At 42.6% G+C, this 25,567-nt stretch overlaps 2 protein-coding genes and 1 non-coding gene across 5 annotated transcripts in view; 2 read left to right on the top strand and 1 right to left on the bottom strand.

Moving 5' to 3' along the window:
• Positions 1–936, top strand: part of CCDC152 (coiled-coil domain containing 152) — a 46,017-nt gene extending 45,081 nt beyond the window's left edge. For all 3 annotated transcript variants that reach the window (XM_066378309.1, XM_066378300.1, XM_066378289.1), the window contains exon 9: positions 329–936. In XM_066378309.1, the coding sequence (XP_066234406.1) occupies positions 329–451 (123 nt within the window). In that variant the 3' untranslated portion in view covers positions 452–936. The remainder of the gene's footprint in view (positions 1–328) is intronic.
• SELENOP (selenoprotein P) lies at positions 558–11,728 on the bottom strand. Its single transcript, XM_066378276.1, is given in 5 exon segments — positions 558–2,043; positions 5,007–5,124; positions 7,090–7,302; positions 8,068–8,286; positions 11,623–11,728. Coding segments are annotated over 4 exon segments (873 nt in total). The 5' UTR covers positions 8,271–8,286; positions 11,623–11,728; the 3' UTR covers positions 558–1,704.
• A 12,314-nt stretch (positions 11,729–24,042) lies between these two features.
• LOC136389996 (U1 spliceosomal RNA) lies at positions 24,043–24,206 on the top strand. Its single transcript, XR_010748528.1, has one exon. It is a non-coding gene; the product is annotated as a U1 spliceosomal RNA (small nuclear RNA).
• The last annotated feature ends 1,361 nt before the right edge of the window (positions 24,207–25,567 follow it).

The raw sequence follows: 25,567 nt of genomic DNA, 5'->3' as shown, positions 1-25,567 counted from the left end.
GATGTACTTTGAACTCAGGTTGACTGACTTCTGATGCTACTTAGTCTCACAGCAGATCCCTTTCTGTTCAGCTTTCTGGCTTCAAGCTATGTAAGTAGAGGGGCACAAGCCAAACCAAATGGTGCTAATGTGTGTGTTTGCATCCTTACTCCAATTTCATTCCACTGAGTCCCACAAAAACACAATTATACTTTTCAACATAAGGTGTCTTTTTTTACTACCTACTTCTACTTAAACTAGAAGTTTAGTTTTTGTTGTTTTGTTGTTCCTGTACTTAATCTTATTACTTCTGGGTTGCAATAACAAAGTTTTTCTGCTTCCCATTTAGAAGCTTCAACATCTTCAAGAAGAAAAAAACAAGGAGATTGCAATTCTTCGCAACACCATTCACGATTTAGAGCGACGCCTCTCTGTTGGCAACGATTCTCACCTTAAACGTAGACGGTTTTAAGTATAGCAGTAAATTCATTTGTTGCTATTTAATTTCTTTAAAATCAGTTGAAAAATTCACTTCTTTTGTAACACGCTGCCTAAATAATTACAACAAAAGAGACAGCTTTAAACATTTTAAATTGAGTTTATTGAAATAAATCCACACTTTGGCCAACTGTATACTGCATTCTTGCTTAATAGTATTAACCATAAAGAAATTCAAGTTTATAGGACTCAGTTTACCTATTGAACCATCATTGGCTATGGAAATACTTTCTAAGCAATCAAGAGATAGACAACATTCTTTTATCATTCTTTTAACATCTTTCAAGAAAGGCTTTCTCAAGTTGTAAAGAGAGTGATACAATGTGAAGTAAAGAAAACAATAGATAAAGCCTTCTTTTATAGGCAATAGTAAAAATCAAGATTTGAGCCACAGATATAAAAAAGTATAAATGAATATTTAAAATGTAGTCATAGCAAAATACTCATATGTTAAGTATTTCTGGATCTTAAAAGACAATTCACCTGTTCCTTAAACGTTTAATTAGTGAAAAATGTAGGATTAAAAAGACAAAGGTAACATTCTGAGAATTAAGAAAAAATGGAAAACATGTCTTTGTTGTTCTCTCTCCATCCTAACTTGCTGACTGTCCAACAGAAACCCCTAGGTCATAGTTTATGTTTCTGTTTTCATTAAAGCAAGTAGAATACTGGAAAAAGAAAAAGAAAGACATATTAACCAAATGCTGCAACCACCTTTCAGTTCTTTCATTTTAAAAAAAAATGGGTTGGGACAAAATTTTCTTTGGCATAAATCTTAAAATTTGGAAGCCAGTATAGTTGATTTCTTCATGTTTGCACAAATCCAATTCCTAATTTTTTTATCACTATTAATTAGGTAGCTTATAAAAATGTTGGGAGTGAAACTGTCTAGACTGACTTGGGAGAATCTCCTAGTTAAGATATTTAGTTGGAAGGTCATTTTCACATCCCCGCCTCACCTTCTCAGCTTCAGTTGGTGCTGTCTTCTGGGTGCTGGAGGGGTGGACGCGCCTGTCAGGCAGCTGGAGGCAGGCGTCACTGTCAAGACTCAATGACTTCCTCCTCTGCCCACAGTCCCTGTCAGCTACATAGTGAAGGGAGGTTTTCTATGCACTGTCAGGTGGTTGCTGACCCTGTTTTCTCGAATACCAGATGTCGACAATGTCATCATCAGCTGCTGGGAGCTACCTCTGAATCTTTGGACAACTTTCAGAGTAACTGATTTATTCATCTCTTTCCTCAGAGTTTCTTTTGTGAAGAAGTGAGTGGTCGAGTGTCACTTCCTGGCACATCTCAGTTCACTGGCTGACCCTGTCTTTGGGGGCCCTGGAGCTTGTGGTGGTCGTGAAGGCCTAGATGTGGGGGATGCTCATGTGTGCTCGGTGCTTCCGGCTGCTGGTTCTCCGAGCGCTGGCCGTTGCTAACGTGCTCATGCCAGTGCCTGTGTCCGTGCCCGTGCGAGTGCCCGTGTCCGTGCCCGTGCTGGTGCCGCGGCTCCGGAGCCTCTGTGCTGTTTCTCGCAGTCACCAAAGATACATTTTTACAGAAGTCTTCATCTTCCAGCGTCTGGAACAATTTATCAATCACATCAACAACACGCAATGCTTGCAAAATAATTTGTAGAGCTAACTCATATGAAATTTTAGCTAATTAGAAGGGACTGGCTTTGGTTTTCTAGCATAATACTAATGAGTGTAATAAAGTTAAAGTTCAACAGTTCACCTCAGCTTAATACAGGTTAATTTAATAACAGAATTCAGATTATCTTTTTCTCATCAAAAGCATTTCCTAAATTTTCCTGTATCTCGAAGAAGAACTTGAGAGATACGTTGAGCCTTAAAAAGAAAGTCAAATCACTGTATTTATATCTGCTGAAGCAAAACTAAATAAACTGCTTAAAAGAACTTAAGTTGATTATAGGCAAGTCAACCAAATATCAAATCCTAATGTCAGCTGACTGCATGGAACCCTTTGTACCCATGTCAACAGTGCATCAAATCTAATACTATCCTCGGAGGCAAACTAATTTCTCAGCAATAATTCAGAAACACCAATAAACTGCTCAAAATCGGTAGTGTTTCATACCTGAGCTTATGCCAGGAAACATTTTGAACTTCACCAAAGTGAAGGTCAGAGTGTCCCTGTGTCCGCAGTGGTGCTGGCAGCTGAAAGAGCCACCACTGCCCACTTTCCGTGGACCTAACAGCTGCTCTGCACTGGCCAAGATCTTTAATTTTTTTTTTTTTTTCATTTTTCTGAAGCTGGAAACGGGGAGAGACAGTCAGACAGACTCCCGCATGCGCCCGACCGGGATCCACCCGGCACGCCCACCATGGGGCGACGCTCTGCCCACCAGGGGGCGATGCTCTGCCCATCCTGGGCGTCACCATGTTGCGACCAGAGCCACTCTAGCGCCTGAGGCAGAGGCCACAGAGCCATCCCCACCGCCCGGGCCATCTTTGCTCCAATGGAGCCTTGGCTGCGGGAGGGGAAGAGAGAGACAGAGAGGAAAGCGCGGCGGAGGGGTGGAGAAGCAAATGGGAGCTTCTCCTGTGTGCCCTGGCCAGGAATCGAACCCGGGTCCTCCGCACGCTAGGCCGATGCTCTACCGCTGAGCCAACCGGCCAGGGCCAAGGTCTTTAATTTGTTGGAAGTCTCTTTAGTGTCTTATGTGCCCACAAACCACAGGCTCCAAGCTTATAGATAGAGCAAGGTAATAGGAAACCTCAAGTTACTTGTAAATAAGGTCACAAAGTCAACTCAAGAGACCAAAGGCTAAGTGGCTTGCTTTGGTTTGGTGTTTTAAAGATTTTGAACAATTATAAATTTCATTGGATTTTAGCATACAACTACTAAGTGGTACACTTTTTGGTTATTTCTGCATTACTTCTGAGAAGTTAATAGTATTTGATTAAAAACTTAAACACAATTTGATAGATGTTTAAAATATACTGTGTGATATTCTAAATGTTCAATGATTAAACAAACACAAATAACTATGGCAGTAGTCTAATTAGGTTCTGGAAGCCAATTACCATATTTCATTGATTCTACAATGTATTTTTTTCACATTTTAATATCTTTAAAATTAGAATGCATCCTATTACTGATGATGCTATAGCCTGTGTCCTACTTTAACTGACAACATTTTTAATAATACATAAAATAATGTGTTATATAATTGAGGCATGTAGAATACAATGAAATAGAAAAACTCTAATTTGATTTGGCATATCAGATACAGATGGTATATTATTCCTTTTTACAGATGACTTGTAAATTTTTACCATGTAGTAGAAATGTTTCTGCCTTTAAGATAACTAGGTATAATTATTAGGTATTTTCAAAAATGCCAAACACTGAAATAATCCCCATGTACGAGGAATCAATATAGCTAGCAAGCATTTATTAAGCACTGAGTATAAGCTAGCCATTGAGCTAACAATTTATGTTCATTATATCAGTCTTCCCATCTTCAAAGCAGACAACCCTTATTAGATTATTATGAAGATTAACATGTAAAAAATGATATAAACTAGAGTAATCAACCTGTTGTGTTCTTTAGCAACTAAATTAAGTAAGTAAGTGATTTTTTATCATTTGAAATGACTTTTTTAGAGCTGGGAAAAGTCTAAAGGAACTATCACTTATAAATAAAATTCAGAATTACTTTTAAACCTGTTTAAACTTTGCCACATTGCCCTATCAAGCAAACACTGTTTGGAATTATTTTCCTTTTTAAAATGGTGGGGGGAAAGTCTAGTTAATACAAATTAAAATTCTTGCATTGTCTTTTTTATAAACAATATTTAAATATAGTGCTTCTCTTAAAAAAATGTTTTAAATTTATTTGAGAGATAGAGAGTAGGGGAGAAGAAATTTGTCATTCCCCTTAAACCCACAACCTTGATGTATAAGGACAATGCCCTAACCAACTGAACTACCCCACCAGGGCCTAAATATGGTGATTCTTATTAGAAGGAAGAAATATTCTCCTGTTTGTTAGGAACAAAATCTAACGAATGGAAAAATTATCCCATTTTGAAGTAAAAGCAGCAATCCAACTGTAAAATGGGCAGACAGTATAAGGGCTTCATGGAGGGGCTGACAGTCTTGTGTCCTTGATGCATTTAGTAGTTCTCTGGGTCCCGAATACATTCCAGTAATGCTATGGTTAAGCTTTGCTATCACACTCTTCTTGTGTAAACAACATGCAGGATGTTACAGTTATTTTATTTTTTGTTGGCTGAGTTCTTGGAGCACTTATACTCTGAAAACATCATTTAGTGGTGACTGAAATATATGATCTTTGTTATTTTTTATTTTCTAAAATCCTTCTAGATAAAGTAGCAGTACGGATCTTGAAAAGATGTTACATGACAGGAAGTATGTGTCATTATAAAAATTACTGTGTCATTTATTTGTAGTAATCAACAGAAACACTGAGTAGCTAATTGGTCATGAAACATTCATTTATTTAGATAACTCTTAAAGGATTTTCTCCCAGTAAAAATAATTGAGAAAAGTACCGTGACAGAGCAGTTTCCACATTTCTCTTCACAGTAAGTGATCTTGATAGCTTCTTCCACATACGAGAAACTCAGGATGGAGAAAGGCAAGCCAAGGTGATAGACAAGGCGACCACATCTGGAAAAAAAGGACGAATACGACGTCATTACAGTGTTTTCTGCACCGTGGTCCTCCTCGAGCATGGCCTGGAATAGCACCGTGTTGGTTTGGTGGTCCCAAAACTAAGATGCGCTCACACCTTCAGCAGGTGTTCTTCACAAGCTCCCTGGTACTGCACACCAGGCCAGCTCAGAGGAAGACAACAGCGAGTCTAACACTAGCATTCAGAAATGTTATACATATATCACTACAAATAATATTAAACTCAGTAGTGTAGTCCTTGTGACCTGGTCAAATACAATTTTGTAATTGACTTAAAAATTCTACCAACAGCCAAACTACTGATATCATAAATTAAGCTCTCCAAATCACATGAGCAGTTGTGAACAACTGCTGATGCAGCAGGAATTCCATGCAAGATATCACAGCATTGCAAAAAAATTCCTAGAGTCTGGGACAGTAGCCCATTTCCTTAAAAATAAACCTGATACAACAAAAATTTCAGTACAATGAAAGAAATAGAATTATAACACTGGGCGCTCTAAGAAATAATGGAGCTGAAATGTCCTCTTGCCTACATTTTGCCCAGTATATTCGACTTCATGTGAATATCAGAGGTTGACACTTCACAGCTGACTACATTAGAACTTTTCAGTCCTGAAAGAATGACATGTAATATTAAAAATAGAGTAAAACCAAGAAGGGCTTGGGCATAGGCCGAGTCTGCCTCGCCATCTCTAAACAATCAAAAAAAATACAGAGTATCCTCTAAGAATGTTAATAATATCAAATAATATACATTGAGGTTCTCTCAAAATACAAATGTTTTCATTGTTTATGGAATCAAAAACAGATTCATGCTGGTTATCTCTAAATAATTAACACAGTTTATATAGTGCAGAAATTCAGGTCTGTAGCCTTAAAATTATTAATAAGATTAGAGACAAGCAAGTAGTCTGCAAAGAGTGATTATTCACCTGCAAAATTCTTAGATTAGAATTGTATGTGAACCCTGGCCAGTTGGCTCAGTGTTAAAGTGTTGGCCCAGCATGTAGATGTCCTGGGTTTGATCCCTGTCAGGGCACACAGAAGCGACCATCTACTTCTTGACCCCTCCTCCTTCCCCTTCTCTCTCTCTTCTCCTTCCGTAGCTATGGCTCAATTGGTTCAAGTGCATCGGCCCTGGACATTGAGGATGGCTCCATGGAGCCTCTGCCTCGGCCACTAAAAATAGCTCAGTTGTGAGCATGGCCCCAGATGGGCAGAGCATCAGCCCTAGACGGGGTTGCCAGGTGGATCCTGGTCGGGGCACATGCAGGAGTCTGTATCTCTGTCTCCCCTCCTCTCACTTTAAAAAAAAAAAAAAAGTTGTATGTGATATATCAATCATCATTTGTATTTAACCAGAACTCCAATTTATAAGGGAAGTATGGTCAAGCTTCTTTCTTTCTCTACTAGAATAGTGAATTCTTTATATAAAAGTAGTTTTTAAAATATTAGTCATGCCTGACCAGTGGTGGCACAGTGGATAGAGCATTGATCTGGGATGCTGAGGTGGCCAGTTTGAAACCCTGAGGTCATGGGCTTGAGCATGAGGTTGCTGACTTGACCATGGGATCATTGACGTGATCCCAAGGTCACTGGCTTGAGCAAGGGGTCACGAGCTCAGCTGGAGCCCCCCCCCCATCAAGGCACATATGAGAAAGCAGTCAATGAACAACTAAAGGGAAACAACTATGAGTCGATGCTTCTCATCTCTTTCCTCCCTCCCTCCCTCTCTCTCTCTCTCTCTCTCTCTCTCACACACACACACACACACTAAAATCAATAAAATATTAGAATCAAATATTTTATGGGCTTACTTTGAAACTAAGTATTTGATAATAAAATAAAAGCAAGTATCATCTTAAATCACTTTCTATTTAATTAAATACAAAGTAAGTATCTTTTAACTTCTGGTGTTGTGTGCGTGTGTGTACACACCTGTCATATATGAGGAAGTCATCCTTGTTTCCATTTAAGAGAGTCCAGACATCTTTTTGGTTTTCTTCTTGTTGATAAACAGGAATATGCTCTGAAACGGAATCTTTAAGGTGCATATATAGCAATCGAGAAAGGGCCCCGTGATGATTAACAATCACATAGGAGATGTTGGAAAAACCTTCTTTCTCCAGTTTTACTCGCAGGTGTTCCAAGCTGAAATATTTGGGGAAAACACACAAAAAAATTCATGGTGTCATTTAATTGTATTAGGGATGCTTGTTTCTCCTCACTCTTTGCTTTCTACATGAAACTCTCTTACTACTTTGTACTTCCTCGTACCCTTTCTTTATATTGTTGTAAAGCACTAAAACTCGTTTTTTGAATTATTTATTAAGCATTTATGCTCAGTTGAAACCTTATGCTAAGTGATTACACAAGAATTAGCTCATTTAGTTCTGAAATTAATCCTATGAGGTGTATATTTTTAATCTAGCTTCCAGAGAAGTCTACCCAGTATATAATCCACCAATCACTTTTACACATATTTGTAACATATATTTAACAAATTTGAATACATATATATTTTTGTTAAATGACCTAAAACTATTGGGCCACGTCTAGGATTCATTCTCCTCCAGCAAAGCATTCATCTTTGTATGCTATACTGAAATAACTAATGCATTTGCAGGAGTACGTTTTAGAATGTTTTCATTATACAAGTCATACCTATTCAGTAGGACATTATAAAATATAGGTCCACAAAAAGAAAAATTTTCATACTCCCAGGAAAACCACTGTAAACATTTTGGTGTATACCCTCCTAGTCTTTTTTTCTTCTAATATATTCTAGGCAAAGATGTTTTGTTTTTCCAAAAATGTGATTTAATAAATATATCCTTTCTACTTTTCATTTTATGTATGTATGTGGTTAATGGCATTTCCCTAAAGAAAGCCTAAAGCACAGAAAGGCTAGCTTACCTGGACGCCTGCATAATGCAGAATAATCAGCTGGCTTGCAGAAGGGCGACCACAGTCACTGAACCGTAAGAGTTCAGCATCGGGTCCTGATCCCCTATGCTCCAGGCTGGAGGCTGCTTACAACGGGAGCTTTGCTCCTGGCTCTCCGCCCCTCCCCAGGGGAGGAGACAGAGAGCCAGGGCCAACCCCAGACTCCTCAACATTGCAGCTGTTGTCCTCCTGTGAGAGAGAAAAGCTTTCTGTCATTGTCATAGATGGCTCCACATCTAGGTGTTTCTATAAATCCAGCAAATCTAATTATCTTTCCAACAGATATCTAGCCATGAGTATCTCCATGTTGTTGAGCTTATTACATTGGACCTCCATGCACCAAATCTTCCTTTAACAGTGGAAAGATAAGCAAGAAGCAGGGCAGTTGTTAAAGAACTTCCTAACTGTCTAGTTTAGCAAGATACTTCACTAAGACCCTATGGAGACTGGTCTGATCGGGGAGCCAAATGCTTCTCTAGAAGACGATAACATACTTAAAGTGCGAGACAACGGCCACTATAACTGAGTCACATTCTGCAGCGCTATAACTGAGTCACATTCTGCAAATGTGATTTGAGTTTTGAGATACACCAAGTTCTGAGTGCATCTTTCCATCCCTCACCAACCAAAGAAAGGAAGGAGTCAAGTGGGGGATTCCACACAGAAATGGGAAGAGAGCCCAGGAGACCAGGAGGTGGCATGCAGGTTGTCCATTAGCACAACGGTGGCCCATGAAGCCCTCAGCTCCTCAGGTGCAAACCTTCCATATGTATGAATCCCATGGGTATTAGCCCCCCACTCGTGTTTCTTCAAGTCAACTGCAATGCCAATATTAGAGGATCTGAATCTCTTCAGATATAGCTGTCAAAATATCACCACTACATCCAAGCTAAGTACGGGCCAGTGGAAAAGAACAAATTATCAAGGAGAAATACTACATGTCCACTGCCCTCTACACCATTTAAGACTCATTGAAATCTATACTCAATTAGTCTATTGGCTACCAATACTTTCCGGAAATTCCTGTGATAGATGGCACAGTTTTGGATAAAAAGATGCCCTCTCTGAATAGGAAAATTAAATACCTGACCAGAAATGTTCCCCAAAAAGGGCTAGCTCTCTCAGCAGAGAGCTACGGATAATTTTGGTGACATGTGGAGAGGTAGTGAAAAAAGGAACCCAGTCAGCTGAGATGAGCAGAGAAAGAAAAAGTCACATGGGTCACCGGGCCCATTCTGACGGAGAGAGATCTCTAAGGAAAGAGATCAGAACGAAGTTCCAGAGCCAGGAATTTGGCTACTTTTCAGGCACTGATGTGGGATTAAAAAGTAGTATCAGTTATTTATGAGGCAGAGGTTGAGGGTGAGGGGAGCTAATGATAAGATTCCTAGAGTGAGCCCAGAATTCGGAGGGTAGTAAGCTAACAGATTTATTAGGGCTCTAATGAAGGCTACAAATAGATGGGACTCTATAGAATCTTTCCTATTATTTAATACCACAAAATTTTTATTTTATGTCATGATAAGAGCCTAACTAAAGGGAGGAAGGGGGGGTTGGTTAAAAGAGGATAAATTATTGATTAAGCCCATCCCAACTATTATAATATTTTAATATGCAAGACTATTGCTTCTTTTTTTTATTTATTTATTCATTTTAGAGAAGAGAGATAGAGAGAAAGAGAGAGAAAGAGAAGGAGGGGAGGAGCAGGAAGCATCAACTCCCATATGTGCCTTGACCAGGCAAGCCCAGGGTTTTGAACTGGCGACCTCAGCGTTCCAGGTCAACGCTTTTCCACTGTGCCACCACAGGTCAGGCCCAACTATTATAATATTTTAAAAAGTCAAATATTTTAAAAAGGAGACACTATCTAGATGAAATCTGGGGAATTTAGTATAGTATCTGTACTGATATAATTATCCTTATATCTACCATTTATTGAGCATTTAAAAACTATATACAGGTGATACTAAGCAATTTTTTATATCATGTCAGTTAGTCCTAACACCTATGTGAGCCTTCTCCTCTTCTGCAGTTGAGGAAACTGTGGCTAAGAGAGAGATTAGGAATCTTGCCGAAGTCCACACAGGCAGTAAGTCACAAGGGAGCCTGTATTCAAACCAGTTCTGCTAACTCCAAAACATGACTTCTGGACTATGTTAATACGGTGTGAGTTTTTAGATAGGTCACCTGTACTAATAGTAGCAGCCAAGGTGTTCTGTGTGTTTGTTTATGCCCTAGAAAGGCAAAGAAAACATTAAAATCATTTGGGCTGTTTTGTTTCTTCCTGGAATAGATAGATTTATCCCTACTTTCTTCAGCATAAATTTAGAATGTTTCAGAACCTTCAGCATAAATTCAGCACCTGGCTCTCTCATGTTGTCAGAGAGCATAATGGTCCAAATGCTAAGTAGTGAGAATAAGAAAAGGCTATTCCACTCCTTTCCCTCATTTAGTTCTTTGATGGAAAAATAAGCCATCAGCCGAGGATAGAGAATTAGAGCGCACACTTTCAGATTTTCTTCTGTTGTGATGACTAACAGGCTGCTCAACTGTGTTTATTTAAGATCACTTTATTTTTTACACAATAGACTTCTGAGTATAATTACAGCTGCCCAGCGGCCACATAAAAACAATAAAGATAAATAACAGCACTGGATTTACTAGCAGCTAATCCAATAGCAATTAGAAAGTAGGTATAAATTGTACTAATCTTACCACTTTTAATCACAAAACCCAGAAGTGTTTGTTGGCCACATACAGACCTACATTTGTTTAAAATTCCCCATTAAACACAGGATGTGAGGACCCTGTCTCCAGCCTCTTCCCTTGAACTTCAGCTGGGCATCCCACAGTCCTCATTCACCTGAAAGCAACTATTCACCCCTTAAACTGCAAAACTTTGCACTTAATCCCAGACCACCCAATTTTGCCATGGCCTGTAACTCTTTGGGGGTGACACATTTCTGCACAGTAGAGCAAACCTGCTCTCCTTTCTTACTGTTTTTTTTTTTTTTTTTCTGAAGCTCTCACAATATCCCCAGACATTTTTACATCACCACAGAATGGCTATATTTCATCTCTGCCCTTCAAATCCCCGGGGCTGTTTTTGGCCCATAAGAGTTCTCGCTCTGTGTCTCAATGGGAAGTACAATACTTAAGCAGGAACATACAAGATTGCCCATCTAGAATAAACTCCCTGCAGAGCCTAAGTGCGGACTTTTTCAGCCTCCCGGCTCCCAGCCCCGCGCTCAGCTGTGCAGAAAGCAGGGCTGAGAGCAAGAACACCATCCATGGGACCGGCACCCCCCCCCCCACACACACACACACACACACACGCACCCACTTTCACAGGGTTTTGTTTGCTCTCTTCTGTATCCCTTTTATTCTCTTTACCTAACTCTTCTTTCTAAAAAAAAAAAAATCTGTTCTAAAAGGGAAGAAACGCTTTTATCAGACTCAGAATCATCCTTTTTAACCATGCTCTAAGAGAATCCGTGTATTGGAAAACACAAAGTTTCTACTTACGCAACCCCTTCGACGGACTGCCTCCTCCTCTGCTCTGCAGCCCGGCGCCACGGAGGCAGGGCCAGAAGCGCCCGTATTTATAGCCCTGTTGTTTACCTCGCCCTTGGCTGCGGCCCAAAGTCCAATGTTCACTCTGGCCGTGACCCTGTGGGCACAGCTGCCTCCTAAAACGATCATTACCATCAACTCAAAAGAAAGTAGCAAGTCCTGCCCTGTGCCACGTGGAAGGGATGAGTTTTAGGCAATTACTGATTTATTCTTTCTCCCTTTTAGTCACCCCAGCATTTAGGACTTAATGGTACAGTCGGGGGCGGAAGAAAGGGCGAAGGGGACAGAGGGCGTTCGAGGCACGTTTTTGTTTTTGTTTTTTCCAAACTAGAATAGAGAAAAACCATTTGCTGAGTCAGCAAGTTAAGCTGCTGCTTGAAAGAAAAAAAAAGAACCACTTTTTCCATCTCCTTCGGAGTGGTCAAGCCTGATCCCGACTGTGTGAACTCTGTTAGAAAAGTCACCGCAGTTGCAGACCTTCCCAGTGGCTCCTGCGGTGACTGACCTCTTGCTTGCATCGTTTTTTGCTGCGTTTAAAACTCCAGTCTGTGTGGGGTCTCACAGCACCTCGGCTCTTTTCTTTTTCGTTTAAGGAAAAGAAAATAGGCGTCCTCTCTGAGGAAAACCAAGTCCCACCTCATTTTCACAGGAGTTCTTCCTCGAAGACCTGTGTACCGACCCACTCCCCCCAGAATTTTATTATCGAATGGAAAATCTTCACAATGTTAAGTACCACGTACAAATAAAAGTTAGAAGGGACATCAGTTGGACATGGAAAAGAGTATGGATGTTTCAAAACATACAAATACAATGGAAAATTCCTCCTCTTTCAGAAAGGGGTCATTTCTTTCTACCAGCCTGCCAGTGAGCGCCGTGGTGGGGAGGTATGGAGCGCTGACAGATGGTGGCCTCCCGGGGTGGCTCTGCTCTTCAAGTCGCTCCTGCTCCCTTGCATTTTAGCCAAGCAGACCCCCGCTGAATGCCTTGCTCTGGGAAGGCTTGACAAGGTGCAGGAAGTAAAAAGAGGCTCAGGTATTATCATTCCTGTCAAAAAACTTAGCATCAAAGTAGAAGCTTGACATTTGAAAGCCAACTTGTTTCCTCACCCTAAGCAGGAGGTAATAACCTTTTAGGGTTCCAAATCCCTTTGAGAAATGCTTAATTTCTCCCCAGGAAAAGAAAATATGCACATATTTGCTTTTCAAAAGACTCCTGTGTGGAATTTTTGTAAAAAAAAAATAATAATAGGTTGTTCCCTTGTAGTTCTTTTTCCTGACAAACTGAAATGGTTAGATTTGGTCTGCTGCAGGAAGTCCAGTACCTTACCAGTACCCCCTGTTACAGGTGAGCTCGCCATGGCCTTCTCGCAGGGAAGGATTCCTTACCGGTGCAGGTGCACAGCCAGGATTGTGTGTCTAAAACCCCCGGGAGGCAAAAGGAGAAGATGGGGAGCTTGTGGTATTTGAAGGGAATCCATTTTTGTGGGGGGGGGGGACAGACAGCAGACAGGAAGGGAGAGAGATGAGAAGCATCAGTTCTTCATTGTGGCACCATAGTAGTTCATTGATCGCTTTCTCATATATGCCTTGATCAGGGGGCTGCAGCAGAGCAAGTGGCCCCTTGCTCAAGCCAGTGACCTTGGGCTTCAAGCCAGCAACCATGGCGTCATGTCTATGATCCCATGCTCAAGCCAGCGACCCCATGCTCAAGCTCGTGAACCCACGCTCAAGCCAGATGAGCCCGCGCTCAAGACAGCAACCTCGGGGTTTCAAACCTGGGTCCTCAGCGTTCCCGTCCAACGCTCTATTCACTGCACCACCACTTGGTCAGGCAAGAATCTATTCATAATAGCCTCTTCTGTGCCGGGCAACCTGGGCGACCTGGGCGCAGTCAGCATTTTTAAGGAAGCAGGATTTTCAAGTAAGCCTTTATTGGGTGTTATAGCAAATCGCATTAAATCAAACAAAATCAAATAAACATTTATTAGGTGCTTCTGCTAGGTATAATGCTAAATTCCTTTGTTCTCCAGGTCTCTAAACCTACTAAGGTAGACAAACAAGTGAACACAAACACACACACACATACACACACACACACACACACACACACTTAAAAGTGTTATAATGTTTAGCATGACTAGAAGCACAAGGTTCTGTTGGAACGTTGGAAATGGAAATAGGACTATTTTAACCCACCAGGAGACAAGGCCAGCAAGAGAGACTAGCACAAGCTCAAGCAAGTTGGATGGGTGCTTTATCTTAGGGTCAGAGCACCCTGCAAATCTGACCACAGTGCTGTCTACAAAGCAGTCTTGTTTCCATTCTTATGAACTACTAAAATCTCCTGACAGGTTGCTCCAGCCACTGCCACACAAGCCAACCTTAAGATTATGACTGTTGAAGTTAAACTTGATCTTAATGACCTCAGCTTTTACAATTTTTGTCCCTGGAACCAAGAATCTCTTTTTTTTTTTTCATATGGTCTCATTCCTCCACATCTTTATCCATTGTCCCCAGAATGTTTATGCACATACCTAATCCATGTTTTTAATAAGCATTCTTACCTTTTTATGAATTGAAGGTAATTTTTATGGAGAATAGAGCCGTATAAATCTGTTTAAGTCCATGATATGCTTAGAAGACAGAAGAAATATGAACTGTGGTTGTATAAATCAGTTTATTAGTTTTAGCAGGTAATACTATGATATTGATCCATTATCACTTGTAAAACACTGACGTCTCAAATATTAGAGGGGAAAGAGTGTCACTGGGACATGACAGGGCCTATGTAGAATATGAATCCCTTTACCTTGTTAGGCAGTGGTTTACGTGCAAAGGGAGATGAAGCCCTTCCCGCATCTTGGAAAATAGTGTCTTTTGACCTACGTCATTCTTCCTTCCCTTGCATATGTACAAGAAGGTGCCCTACCACCTCCTAAGCATTGGGCATCCACGTTCAAAGTGAACAAGACAGATAAGAACAATGGCCAGAGGAAGGCATGGGAACAGCAGTTTGGGTTAGATAAGGACTAACTGGGTCCTTTGAGATTCATTTGAAACTGAAATGTGCTTTGAAGGGAGTTTTTCTTCAAGCTCACAAGCTTAGAGATCTGAGGACTGTTGATAGATCAAACAGAAATGCAGTTAAGGAGGTAGCTACAGACAGAGCCAAACTTCATGTGGGGCTGAGCACAGAGAGCAACAAACATCAGAAGAATTTTTGCCCGAAAGAGGATGTTACTAATTTTTTTTTAAAAGAAGCATGTCCAAAGCTAGTGCCACAGCTCCTCATGGGACACAGTGTTGGCACCAACATGCAAGAAGCATGCCGGGGTGTCAAATGACCTCCAAATGACATTAATCCCCTGAATTACTGAAACACCCACATTTGTAGAGTATGCCATTGGTGTTTTGACCAACAGCCAAACCAAGTGCCCGTGTAAGTATTTTAACAATTTGTTAATTGGCAGAAGAATTATGACAGTTAAAAAAAAAAAGTTTTTTTTAACAATGACATTAATATTAGTGATTTTTAAAATAGTTATTGTTTGAAAAAATAAAGAATAAAATATTTCAAGTAATTTTTAAATATTTTAACTAACCTTGAATTAACATTATAATGACATTTTAAGAATTGCATACTCTTAAAAATCAATATTCTACTAATTTATTTTTAACTCGTCTTTAAAGATATCAGTACCAGAGTTTCTCGTTGGTTTTCTAAGCCTGAAAGAAGTGTTTTTGCACGGAGCCGAGCTGTGTCCACCTGGTACTTGCTAGCTGCATTTGGACTCAAACGCACACAGCTGTTGTGCTCAGAGCACGCTGCTAAGAGATTTGGTTAGCCAAACACAGCTGCAGTAGATGGAGACAAAGTGGGAAACGGTGCCCTGACTCGTCCCATCCGCCCTGCACTACAGGTAGGTCGGGTCCCCAGTCTCCACGGAAGAAAAAGCAAATTAATGTCCTAGTTCACCAGCACTCAAACTAAATGTGTGGTTTTGTCAAGGACTCCTCATGTGGGCTTCATGAGTTTTAGAAAACTGTTTTCCTAAAAAGAATATATGTGGCAAATCTTACACCACTTTTCAGGTTGGTATTTGGAGTAGATTTTATGGCATTTCTTCCTGAGTGTCCCATCTAGTTTTTCCAAAATCTAAAATGAAATGCACTTATCTCATTCTTGTTCTTATCTTACATTTTTTTTACCATTTATCTTAGCCTTTATTGCTGATACTGACTCTACATCTTAAATATAGACCACAGAAGCTACAAATAAAACGTGTCCATGGAGGATGTTACAATCTCCTATAATTGCCACTCTAAATCACCTGTGTGCAGCTCCATGCTCAGTGGTTGGATTCAAGGTGTCCCAGGGTATGCATGTCTATCAGGAGCTACACACAACCAGAAGGCTAGGACAGAGCTTACATGGACAATACTACTAGCACCACCTACAAGGGCCAGGAGAATCACCTCAGTGGCTTTTTCTTTGCTCAGGCACAGAGCTGACCCTGTGATGGCTGAGGCAGGGTAGTCTTCCTCTGAGAGGGAGGAGGGGACACTGCGGGCTGGAGCACGGTGCCACATGGGCAGCAGTAGGAAAAGTGGTTGGGCCAGTGTCCTCACAGATGAGGGGTGAGAACACTCTACAGAAGCACCAAGGCCACGCTTGAAGCCCAGGCCAAGCACGGTCTCCTTTCCTAGTGATGGAAACCACAAGTGGTCCCACCAGCTACAGTGTTACACTGACCAAGATCTGGAGTTCTGAGTCCCATGCCCAAATGGCAGAAGTTCCTCTTCTCCAGCAAAGTGATCTTCTTCTTGACCTCGTGGTATTCTTCCGCAATCTGGCAGTGCTGCTGGAACACCTGCATGGACTCCAGCTAGTCCTGATGTGGTGGCAGGGGCTTTACAACAACAATGAAAAATCAGTCTACGTCCTTGTATCAGAATAAAGAACCAACCGCTCTGCTCTCCTGACGGTCTCAGAGGGTGTTGGCATGAGAATAGCATTGTCAATTAGCACAAGGCAGAATCCTCCTAACTCGACTGGACCACAGACAAGGAGGTGGGGTGACAGACCCCCATTCCCCCCAGAGTCATTCAGGCAGCCTCAGCCCAGAGCTGAGAGACCCCCTCACACAGACGTGTCATCACCTGCCATAAGTCTCAGGCTCTGCCTGCCCCATATTCTTGCATTTTTAAATAAATGACCCTTGCCTGTTGTATTTTTTCATGTACTAGAGAGTTGGCTAGCCCAACAGGAAGTGCAGGGTCCTGAAGGCAGGGCTGACCAGATTGTCTCTGCCTCAAAGTTTCAGGAGGCACTAAAACCAAAAGACCCTAGGAAGCTAAAATCTGCATCAGACGCTGAGGTTTGTAAAACCCCAAATAAGTCAACAAACTAAAAGGGACCAGTGGTGGGGCTCAGAAACCCAGCTGTGAAACTAGGAAATAGGACCTGAGAGAGGTCAGGTAGCTCGGGATCAAAAGAGTAACCTGGAAGCCATGCCAGGTGGGACACCTGAGCAGGCCTTATGGACAGTAACAGGCTCTTACATAATTAGCAGGTTAGGCAGTGTGAGAAGACCTCACAGGCAGGTGTGCCTGAGAAGCACTGGGAACGTGTTCCAGCCACTTTCAAGACCCTTGGAGTTTCTGACTCACAACAGTGGAGATTCACTGGGCAGTTTGATACCAATTTCTCGGAGGGTGGGGGACAGGGTGGGTGAAGGGGGGTAGAGAGGGACAAATATACAATGCTGAAAAATGATCTGACTTTGGATGATGGGCACACACAATGCAATAAACAGTTCAAATGTGATAGAAGTATTTACCTAAAACCTATGTACTCTTACTGATGAATGTCACCCCATTAAATATAATGTTCTAAATTTAAAAAAATAATAAAGTAAATAATGAGTGTTTGCAAGAATGTATAAATGAATGATGAAATTTTCCATGAGACTTATGAGAAGTCCAGATTCTGGAGTTATATAATTCCTTGAAATCCCTTATAGTCCAAAGAGTAATCCAAACCAAGTAAATCATTTGCTTGAAATTCTTTTTATCCTGGGTATTTCTCATAGTCTCATAGTCAGAGTATTGCTGATGGAGCTCAGGCGAATGTTCATTTCCTCATATATCCCAGAAACAGGAAACAGAGGTCTAATGAGTTCCTTCTCAACAAATAATGCCTTAGGCCTGCTGCTAAAAGCATTCATGCTCACTTTCTTTAAAGCTTAGCTTTCTCTTGTGTGTCTAACATACTATATAACGGCAAAGTTTATCTAGTTGAAACATTTTCTCCAAAGCTTCTCATCTCAGTTACATGAGTATTTCAAGAAAACCTGCTTTCATTTTCTGGTGATCCTAATTTGCCACTTTATTTCCCATGTATAGGTTCCACCAAAAAGTCTAGGACGTGTGTTGATGAGTTCTCAAGACGTAAGTGTTTTCTGATAGAATCTTAAAGCAAATGTTAAGCGTTTTCTGCCAAAATAATCAATTAAGTGTAAGAAGTTCAGACCGAGTAGTTTTATATTATGGCCATTAAAAACAATTCAACTTTTCAGAAAAGGAAATATGGTCTTAATTTGTACGCCAAGCTCATAGAAAAGGATATCCTGGGGATAAATACTTGTAGCCATTCTCTACATACTGTTTCACAACTATTTTTAATTTAATCATTTATCATGGCCAGGTTTCCAAGACATAGACATCTTTCTATGTGAATGTGGAGAGAGTTACATCATTCTTTTTTAAAAATTGCATTTTGTTTCATTCTATGTGTGTGTCCATGTCCTCATCTTTTATGAGGGCACCAATCATGCTGAATGAAGGTCCATCCATATGACTTCTTTAAAGGCCCTGTCTCCAAACATGGCCACATCTAACTGATTTCAGGAGAGCATGCCGTACAATTATAAAAATGTAGATTCGAAGCCCTGGAACTCCATGCAGGAAACAATTCTGAAACCTCACTCCTCAACAACTCCTTCTAGGCTCTGTTTAACCACTACCAGGCCAGAAAGCTCACCACTCAGAGAGGTGGTACATTCTCTTGCTGAGCCTCCCATGTCATAAATAATGTCCCCTTACATGAATGAACCTGAAATACGGTGCAAGATTTACCCTCAGGAACTACCCAGAAAAGCAAATACTGGTACTCTAAAACGGATGAGGTTAGACATTTTGCATAGCTCCCTCCCAGTGAATTCTACCTTTTGTGTGTGTGTGTGCTCCCATTCTGGTTATCCTGTGAGAGCACAGAGGGAGAGCTAATATTTGAAAGCAGTAAGTGCCAGTGAGAAACATCTCTCTATGTGGTTTTGGTGCTCTGATAGTCTGTGTGATCACATCCTCTCCAATGTGAAGTCTTAGGCTGCCAAGGCTGAAAGCTAGTGCTAAGTAATGTGCCCATAATGTTCCAAAGGCGCTGTAGGGACGTCTATTGTTATAAAACCAAGCAGGCCAGGGAGATATAATATTTCAAGTTCTAGTTCTTCAACTCTCTGACCCCAAACCTCACACCCAGACCTGGCCTCCACCTCCCATATCCTTAAGACTGTTTGTTGTTCAAGGCAACTGAATCTCAGAACATGCCTGGGACCGAACCTTGGCTGCTCCAACTTCAACCTTGGGCTTGCCACAAAGTGTGGGTTCTGGCTCTGGTCACATTTGGCATCTCCAAATGTACTAACCCTGGTCATATTATTAGCTGACTTAGCTTTGGCCTCCTGGGCAAGGTCTTCACCTCTTGACGTGTGCCTAGTTATGCCATCATGATTTCCATCACAGGACTGGCAAGGCTCATGACCCTGAAGGATGACCAGGTGGATGGGAAGAACCTAAATGACCTTTTCCACCTTATTTCCCGCCACTCTGCTCTTCGGTGTGGCTGCCTCCCGCCACCCGTGTGTCAACCATCCCCACCCCTGGAGAGCTCTTCCCTCTAATCTCCAGTTCAAATCCAAGCACAGGGTTAGAAGTTCAGGTTCTGGCACCACCAGATTGCCTTGCGTTTGTGTCCAGCTTCTCTACTAATTAACTAGATGACCTTGGGCATGTTACTTAACTCTCAATGCGACGGTTTTCTCATGTGGAAGGTGAGAGCAATGGCCACACGCTGTGGAGGCCTGCTAAGGGCATCCCGCGTCCTGTTCCCTCCTTGTCCTGGCTCCACAGCTCCCATGCTTTCAGTCAACTCTGTGCTCAGATTAAAGAATAAAAACACCAAAGTATTGGGGACCGAAAGCCAATGGGGTCTTTGCAGTTTATATTTTTGGGGGACAGAGGTATGGGGACTTGGCAGCCAGCTGACAGTCTGCCCAACCCCCCACCTCACTTGTTCTGTGAAGTTGCTAAAGGCTGTTAAGCTGTGGTCCTGGGTTGTTTATGCTCATCCTACCCCTCCCTGTCTGCTGGAAAGACTGGAGGCAAGTTTCTTTTATCCTTTGTCTTGTGAAGTTAAGATGTTATGTATGGTGGGGGTTTTCTGCACTTGGTAAAATTCTTGGGTTGCCTTGGAAATGTGATCACAGATCTCCTTGATTTGCTAATGGCCCACTTTGCCCTATAAATAAAGCAGGAAGTGGGTGTTGAGCACACTCTGTTCTTGCCATCAGCATTGCAGAGTCCTCCCAAGCCCATCCTTTTACTTTAAGCCTATTTTCTTAATTCCGTGCCATTCCCACTCAGGACCTGGAATTACTAGCCGCCCTCGTTCATGGCTCAGAAGCCTCCAGTTCTCTGCCAACCCTGCAGCTGGGGCATCTATACGACACAGTTCTAACCAACGGGGTGGAGGGGGAGTCAGAATTGGACGATACATAGATGTAAGGTTGGAAGAGAAATGCACGGTGCAGTGACCCCTTCCTATCCTGCCCTTTTCTTCTGTTGCTGAGATTGGCCTGCATGGCCCCCAAAGGTGGCCAGTCCCTGCCCCTCCGTCCTAGGAGTGAGGCAGGAACTGGTGGGTCAGGAAGTCCTTGTCTTCTTGGGTCCTTCACAGCATTTATTGACACCTTCCCCTCTCAGTGTTAATCACATCCACCTCTACCCTAGCTGTTTGTGTATTTTTTATTATCCATCCAGATGGTCAGTTCTGAAGGGCCAAGAAGAATGTGTCCAACTCAGTTGGCATCCTCTGCAGCCGCCTTCACGATACTCGGCTCATGAGAGTTTCTCTTTAAGTATCTACTATGTGCCATTACACTTAGTTGCTCCATGGTTGGTCAGCATAAAGGACCGGAAACTGGCTTGTATCATAGTGAATGGCAAACGCGGTTCAAATCATCTGGCAGAGACCTGATTTCCTGTCGCCCATGGGCTGTGTGAAGTTGGCTTTCTACAGAGCTCTACTCTTCATAGAGAAGATTTGCTTCCCTCTCTGTTATCCAGAAGTGGCATAAAAATTAAAAAGTATGTCAAAACCCCCAGGGAATCCCCCCCCCAAAAAAGAAGACATGGTATGTATAATGTCTTGGTCACTATCTTAGGATGTCATTTTCTTAATTCAACCAATAGTTATTGAACATCTAAGTGCTGACATCCTTCTAAGTACTGAATATACATTAGCAAGCAAACAAGGGAAAAAGGTAGGAAAAAACCCACTCTTACCCTTGCAGAGCTTGTGATCTAATGGTAGACAGATGTCAACAAATGCAGAGTAGCAGATGAGAAGATACAGGGCAAGTAGCTGGTCCGGAGCTGGCGAAGGCGTCCCTGAGAGAGTGACGGATCCGAAGCTGCAGTCCGAAGGAGGGGTGGGAGCTCCCCGGATGAGCAGGAGAAAGGCCCGTGTGCGAAGACCCATGCGGGAGGCACATGGCAGACAGGTGGCACTGACCCGTGCAGCTGGGAGGAGGGTGAGCGGCCAGACGTGAGACGCACACTGGGCCTGACATGCCAGGCCATGCAGATATGGTGGGAGCTGCGTGTGATGGGTCAGATGGCGTTTTCAGGGGTCACGTTAGGGCACAGCGAGGAGCGGACTGGAGGACAGCGAGAGTGGTGGATGGAGCTCGGGAGCCCAGAGGGAGTTCTCCAAAGGCCCACCTCTGCATTTCAGCCATCAGCCTCCCCCGGTTAGACCCCACGGGGCTCGGAGGGGCCATTTGTACACCTGGCCAGAATCTTTTGGGCTCAAGGAGGTGCCAAACCATCTAAAGTGTTGTTCTGAGGTTGTTGCCACACTCACCTCTACCCTACTAGCATTCAAGGGACACTCAGAGCTCATGCCTTGCCATGTCGGTGACCACAACTGTACAATTTGTTGTCCTGGGAAAAGGGAGTCCATTTTTTCCACCTGAATTTATGCAATTTAAGGCCACTGTACAAAGTACAGTGAAGTGACTGATAAGGAAGAGTCGGGACTCTTAGAGAGATTCTGTGTTTGGGTTGGGGAAGGATGACGTGGAGTTTTGGCGTGACAGAAACTGCTGTGTGCCTAGCACTCGGGTGGACCCCGCCGGCCCCACCCGGGGGTCCCATCCCCACCCCCACCAGGGCAGCCCAGCCACGGGATCCATCCCAACCCCCACCCCACCCCTGTGAGAGTAAACACGTGGGCCTTGCAGCTAAAGGCTTCAGTCAAGACCTTGTTTGCATTTGTTGTGAGAAAAAGCCTGGAATTTTCTTCTCTTGATCTTAGTCCAAGGGTGCGGTTTCTGGAAAGTCTGACACAAAACTGATGCCTGGGCCTTAGAGGCCAAGAGGGGGGAAGACAAGATGTCTCTCTCTCCTTCTCTTCCTTTGCTGAGGGAGGCTCCAGGACGCAGCCTTGCGCTCCTGAGCCCTTGGAGGTGCACAGTCGCTGGTCTGTACTGACACAACCAAGTATTATTGAGTCCAAAACTGACTCCTCCTGAGCTGGGCCTATGGGAGATGGTAAAAGTTGCTTAGCAACAAACCTGGCTGTGTTCCTTCCTCCATTTCTTTGTTTATAAATAATCGAGCACCAGTTAAGCAGCCACACTCTGCTAATATTGGGGACTACCGTGGTATGTCCAGCGACTTTGATCTCGCTAGGGTGCCACCTGGGTAACTGTCCCATGAACTCTGAGGTCCGGGTCCCCAGGAGCAGAGGCCATGACCTTGGTCTCAGCAATCAGGTTAGACTTGCCTCAGACCAGGTTCATAGTCCTTCGGAGGGCTAGGTCTTCCCCTGGTTCCGGTGCTCTTACCAGCCTGCAAACTCCTGAGAAATGTGTGCTGAGGGTGAGAACATACTTAACATTCCTACTCTGTAACCTTGAGAGTGGTTAAGATGGGAGATTGTATATTATAATGGTTTTTTTTTACCATTATTATGATGTAAGTGGGGACAGTAACTCCAAAGTCTCCCCTCTTAACCTCTACACCGTCCTGTAACTCAGACTTTAGCTTACACGTCACTTTCACAAAGCAACTCTATGTGAAAAAAATAAAAAAGAACTAATGACATATAGGTTAACTATCCTCCTCCAAATTTACTTCCATTCTCTGCCTAAAGGCTTGCATTCATATATTGTTGTAATTCATGAACACTTAAGAAAGCTAATTTTATTGAGGACTTACTATACACCAGTTATAATTTTCAGCATGTTTATATCTGTTGACCTATTTAATCTCTATTGATCATATGAGAAAAGTGCTACTACACCCATTTTACAGATAAGAAATAATAAGGCATATAAAGGTTGAATAATTTTCCTAAAGTCATTCAATGACTGAATTGTCCCAAACTTGATAGTTGTGTTCTACAGACATTTTTTTTAAGCGAGAGACAGGGACAGACAGACAGGAAGGGAAATGAGAAGCATCAACTTGTGGTTGCAGCACTTTAGTTGTTCATTGATTGCTTTCTCATATGTGCCTTAACCAGGAGGCTCCAGCTGAGCAACTGACCCCTTGCTCAAGCCAGCGACCTTGGGCTTCGAGCCAGCGACCATAGGCTTCAACCAGCGACCATGGGGTCATCTCTATGATCCCACGCTCAAGCCAGTGACCCTGTGCTCAAGCCAGATGAATCTGTGCTCAGAGTTTCAAACCTGGGTTCTCAGCATCCCAGGTAGATGCTCTTTCCACTATGCCACCGTCTAATCAGGCCAGAGCTCTAATTTGACCCACAGAGTAAGGAAAGCTAAAAATCCAAGACAAGCATTCAAAATAAAAACAGAAGCCCAGTCAATGGAATACAACTGAAAGAGGAGCGGAAACAAATGATTGAATCTTTCTGAGATTTTATGAAGTTAAAGCAACAGATATTCATTCAGTTTTGGGGTTTATACTCAACCCTGAGTTAGGGCCCACATGAGCCTGTTCCATTTGGGTTATAGCTGAGTTCTGGAAGGGAGAAGTATCCAGGGCAGCAAAAAAAGATACAGACATATTTACCTGGCAGGGGAGATACCATGATCACGAAGGTGGTTTTCCCAGGGCAAGGCTTATCCATTGCACTCCGGATGTGCTGACCCCTGCGATTTCCCCAAATGTGGGAAACTCAACTGCATAATTTGTGGTAGTGGGGGACTGCGTTCGCACTCTCCCTTGATAAAAAAAAAATAAAAAATAAAAATAAATACAGACTAAGAGAGGGACTGCGGCAGGCAGCTCCTAATCAGGTCCCCATGAGCCTGTGCTCTTGGCACTCATGTCCTTTGTAATAACCTCTCCTTGAGTGTTTCCTTGAGTCAGTGACTCAGTTTTCAGAAATAAATATGACAAAGTGATGGTATGTCACTTCCAATATTAGATTACAAAAAGATACTAGCCTCAATTTTTTTTCCTCCCTCTCTCCCTAGCTCACTGGATCTGAGGGAAGCCAGATACTGTGCTGTGAGCCTTTCTATGGAGACACCGTGGGCAAGGAGCTGAGGGGGGGCTCTCAGTGCAATGGCCAGGAAAGAAATGAGTCTTGCCAGCAAGTACAGGAACCAGCTTGGTACTGGATCCTGCCTGGTAGAGCCTTCAGATGAGACTGCAGCCCCAGCCACCACTTTGACCACACCTGCCGAGAGACCTTGAGGCAGAGGAATTCACATAAACTACTCCCAGATTCCAGACTCCAGAAACTGTGAAATAATAAATGGCTGTTTTCTTAAGTGACTAAGTTTCAAGGTCATTAGTTATGCAACAATAAGTAATTATTAGTTACCTATTACAGCATAGGTGCCCCTGAGTAAGGGCCCCATTATCTGGGACTCTTTCATTTTTTCACTTACTTTGTGTCTATTTATTGAATATTACTATGATAAAACCAATTTGGGGACAAGACAAGTTCCCTATCTTATAGGATCTTCATTCTAGACAGGTTTACAAATATCTGGAAAAGGCAACAGTATATAAGGTCCAGTCCAGGAAACATTCCAGAGGAGGTAAGGTTGTGGTCTGGGTTCTTGGCCAGACCTCACTGGACAGACAATATTCAACTGGAAGTCAGAGATGGAGGCAGGACAAGTCGGGCAGTGTCATGAATGATGGCAGTTGGGAAGGCGGGCTGGACCTCTGAGAGCCTACAAGTTAATGGAAAAAGGTTTCCTTTCTGGCCAATCACCACCAGCATCAGGGACCCTGGAGAAAGTGGCCATCCTCCTCCTGGCCCTGATACTGTGCACATAACTTGCTGATCTTGTCAAAGATGAGGCAGGGATAGAATTTCTTCTGTTTGGTTTATTGTATCATCTCTGCCCCATTGTTTCTAAGTTTGAGTGAACCATTCATGCTGAAAATGACTAGGGGAAAACAAAGCAAACAAAAGACATTTTCAGATGCAGTACTTTGGGGATTTATATCTCAGCAGTTGGACTCTAGAAGTCTAGCTAAAATGTGCATATGTCTCATGAAATGTGGAAGAGAGAAACTTGGAGTCACCGATGCAGACCACGGGAAAGCATGAAATAATGTTGCACAAT

Source organism: Saccopteryx leptura, chromosome 1 (genome assembly GCF_036850995.1).
Source record: "Saccopteryx leptura isolate mSacLep1 chromosome 1, mSacLep1_pri_phased_curated, whole genome shotgun sequence".
In the NCBI taxonomy this organism is placed as follows: domain Eukaryota; kingdom Metazoa; phylum Chordata; class Mammalia; order Chiroptera; family Emballonuridae; genus Saccopteryx; species Saccopteryx leptura.
Note: the sequence above shows the minus strand (reverse complement) of the source record. Positions and strands in the feature narration are given on the sequence as shown.